Here is a 3,403-nt window from a genome sequence, read left to right as displayed (position 1 = left end):
AAAAAAAAAACAAAAAAACTTCTCAATGATAAAACTAGTTTTTTTTCACTATGGTAGTCCTGCAAAAAATTAAGCAAGTAAAAAAAGCCTTCAGGACATAACCTACCATGCTGAGCTTCTGGTAAGGGGAAGTTAAAAAAAAACAAAAAAACTTCCCCTAAGTCTCAAATAAGAATATGCTGGAAAAAGCCTCAACTTGAAAGCCAGATAATAGTAGTATTCATGTGGAAGGGATCCCTTCAGATCTGTATCTTGCTGCTTACCACATGGACAAGAACTGGCTGCCTCTGTGATAACACAAACTAGAAGGATCCTTCATTCTCTGCCTACCCCAATAGATGCAAATGATAACAGGTAATATAGTCTGTGGATTATCCTCTTCAGTTAGAAACTCCTTTAGAAAGTCCCTGGGAGTAGATGTGGTCAGGGCTGGTCCATCTTAAAGAAAAGCTACGTGAGAACTGAAGGAGGTAGCATTTCTAGAACTGATTTATAACCAGTTGCTTCCAACTGATTGGCATAGTTATGCATGGGGAGAAAGGATGGAAAAATTTTGCTCAACATGGCAAACCGTAGGACTGGGAGAATCCTTGGTGGGGTGGCTTCATGGAATTTTCCTTCTTTTCTACCCTAGTTTCAGGTAGATCTGTCTGTTGAAGTGGTGGGAAAAGGGATCACATTGATAATACTAGTAAGGTACATATGGACGAGCAGTATTCTGATGCGCAAAAGCCGTATCATTAGAGGAATAGGAAAAAACAAACAAACATTACTTCAATATTAGATTTTTTAAAAGGCACAAAACACCTACCATTTTCTTGTGCAAATCTGGATGCTTCTAAGAAAGTAACTTCACGATCTGCATCAAGATCCTTCTTGTTTCCACACAGTATTATCACAATATTTTGACTTGCTAACATTCTTGCATCCGTCAGCCAATTAGTAAGTGCATTGTAAGTTTCCCGGCTGTGTAACAACAACAACAACAACAACTCTGTTATATTATGGATATTTTTACTGTTGTCTAGTGGAGAGAACACTGGACTGGAATTCAGGAGCCTGGAGTTCTATTCTTGGCTCTGCCACTGGTCTGCTGCACTAACCCTAGGCAAGTAATTTTTCCTTTGACTCAGTTACACGCATCAATAATTTACTTTCTTTGAACAGGAAAAGACTTGCAGGTAAAAACTGTGAAGAGACAACTGAATACTTCATTTCTTTGAATGGTTTCTGCATATTCCACTCAGAAGATCTCTGACAGCAGTAACAAAATTAAATGAAGGTGGGAAAGAGTCTTAGCTGAACTAGAGACCAATTAAAAACTGGAGTACTGCTTCGTCAGACAGCATCTGACATGACTAGCTCCATGGAGCAAAGTGAATGCAGAACTAGAACCTGAATATCTACAGATCTTTGCAAGTGAGTTTCCCCTTAACCATGACATTAAGGCCAAGTATGACTCAGTGTCTACTAGAAGGGGAAAAGTTATCAAAATATACCTGTTCTTTATTACACACAAAAGCAAACAAATAGATTGAGAGATTTTCTAAATTCTTTTGCTAGTCTTGCCAAAAAAAGACCTTTTTGCATCAACAGCACATCCACTGTTTCAACCTCATGTGCATGAGATTTGAGAAAAGAATAGCAGACTTAATTTAATGATTTATGTAAAATTCAGCTGCTACTTTAGAAAGAATCTTGAGATGAGGTTGCAGAGCCACACTGTTACAAAAAATATAAAGGAGCGAGCTACTTGTGACTGCTTGCAGCTTACCAATTATAAAATGCTGTTGCAATGATGATCTTAAAAATTAGTTCTATGGCTTAGATGTTAGGCTCACAACCTACCCACTGCCATGGACAGATCTTCACCTAGTCAATACAATGATCAAAGGCCTTTCAGCTTCCAGGCAAAAAGACTGACCTCAGATCCTGGATTCCACTCATGGACTCCAATATATTACTAAACAGGCTACATTCCACTCTCAGGACACAGATTCAAAAACCTAAATCACCACCATCATCATAGTACATTAACCTCACCCATCAAATCTCCCAAAAGCTCTTTCTTATTCATGACCTGAGCAATGCTCCTTGGTTTTTTGATACTCTGGCCAGGATGAAAAAAGAGGCAGAAACTTGAAAACAAATGGTGAAAGAAGGCTAAAAACAGACAGGATAAACTAAGGCCTTCAGTGACATCATTACAGGCCAAAGTACTGTCATTACAGTCGCCACTTAAACTGCCAAATCCTCTCCCTGGAAACTAACCAAGGCATTGTACCACTTCTTCAATTCCAAATATCTACAACCTTCAACAGATGAGTCAGCTCCACTTAAAACTACCAACAAGAGCTCACCTACTTTCCTAGAGTTCAGCGCATCCCAGTCTCAAGTATGACACACTAAAAAGCCTCATCCAACCCATGTTTTTTCTGACTTGTGGAAGGGTCATGAATATTCACCACTCCTAACCAAAACAGTCAATACTTCAGAGAAGATCTTTCCTTCTGCTCTCACTATTCATTCCAACCAAAAGTTAAGAAAACCATCCTAAATACATAAGCAAATTACTACACAGGGACAATCCTTCCATTTCTGAGCAAAGTCACAGAGCAGTTAACCAAATGGCAACCACGTTCCTGTAACTGAAGCCAGTATTGTTACACATGGCACAATAAGAAGTCATTGACACAGATGGATGATTTATAAGTGTATAGGAGGGACCACATTTAATCTCATTTTTCTGGACCTTTTTGTAGCACTGGACACTACTGACCACAAGCTAGTGCTGTCTCCCCTCAAAGGGCAGGCAGGGTGGAAGTCCTTCCTGGAAGAATCCCATCACTATTCTTTGCATGCAAAGTACATCTGCACTGTCTGCTATAATACAAACCTTAAGTGAAAAAAAGAACCAGAGTTGTTCATTGTTATTACCTGGTGATGTCATAAACAAGCAAAGCACCTGCAGCACCTCTATAGTAACTTCTTGTTACAGACCTGAAAAGGAATTACATAGTTATGTTTCTGCAATAACTTTACCATGTAAAGACTGGATTATGATGATGTATTCTACCTGGTGTTAAGGTAGAAGTCACTTAGGAACTAAACTATTGTACAATATTGGTGACCACTTACTAAGCAGTATATTTTGGCAGAAGCACCAATCGCCAGTATTTTGTGACCTGCAGCAATTACCAAATGATGTCTCAAGTGCTGGTTTGATTTATATGCCCTGAACAACGTATCCTGGCTATGAGAGAGTAACTTTACTATTCCAAGTCAGTTTCACTCATCTAACATGAATCAACAGGAGGGGCCAGCAGGGGACTGCATGCTTAGGGGCAACCAACATGGGTTCATCAGTGGCAGGTCCTATCAGACCAACCTGGTGGCCTTTTAC

The 3,403-nt window shown here is 39.4% G+C and overlaps 1 protein-coding gene across 1 annotated transcript in view; it reads right to left on the bottom strand.

The window, feature by feature from the left end:
• The window catches only part of RAB4A (RAB4A, member RAS oncogene family), a 33,465-nt gene that overhangs the window by 5,231 nt on the left and 24,831 nt on the right, over nucleotides 1–3,403 (bottom strand). The window contains exons 4-5 of the mRNA XM_019549869.1: nucleotides 2,938–3,000; nucleotides 812–966 (exon numbers count right to left, since the gene is read on the bottom strand). Of these exons, the coding sequence (XP_019405414.1) occupies nucleotides 812–966; nucleotides 2,938–3,000 (218 nt within the window). The remainder of the gene's footprint in view (nucleotides 1–811; nucleotides 967–2,937; nucleotides 3,001–3,403) is intronic.

Source organism: Crocodylus porosus, unplaced genomic scaffold (genome assembly GCF_001723895.1).
Source record: "Crocodylus porosus isolate Cpor-Errol unplaced genomic scaffold, CroPor_comp1, whole genome shotgun sequence".
NCBI classification, from domain to species: domain Eukaryota; kingdom Metazoa; phylum Chordata; order Crocodylia; family Crocodylidae; genus Crocodylus; species Crocodylus porosus.
The sequence above is the reverse complement of the archived record's forward strand: the minus strand, read 5'-3'. Positions and strand labels throughout refer to the sequence as shown.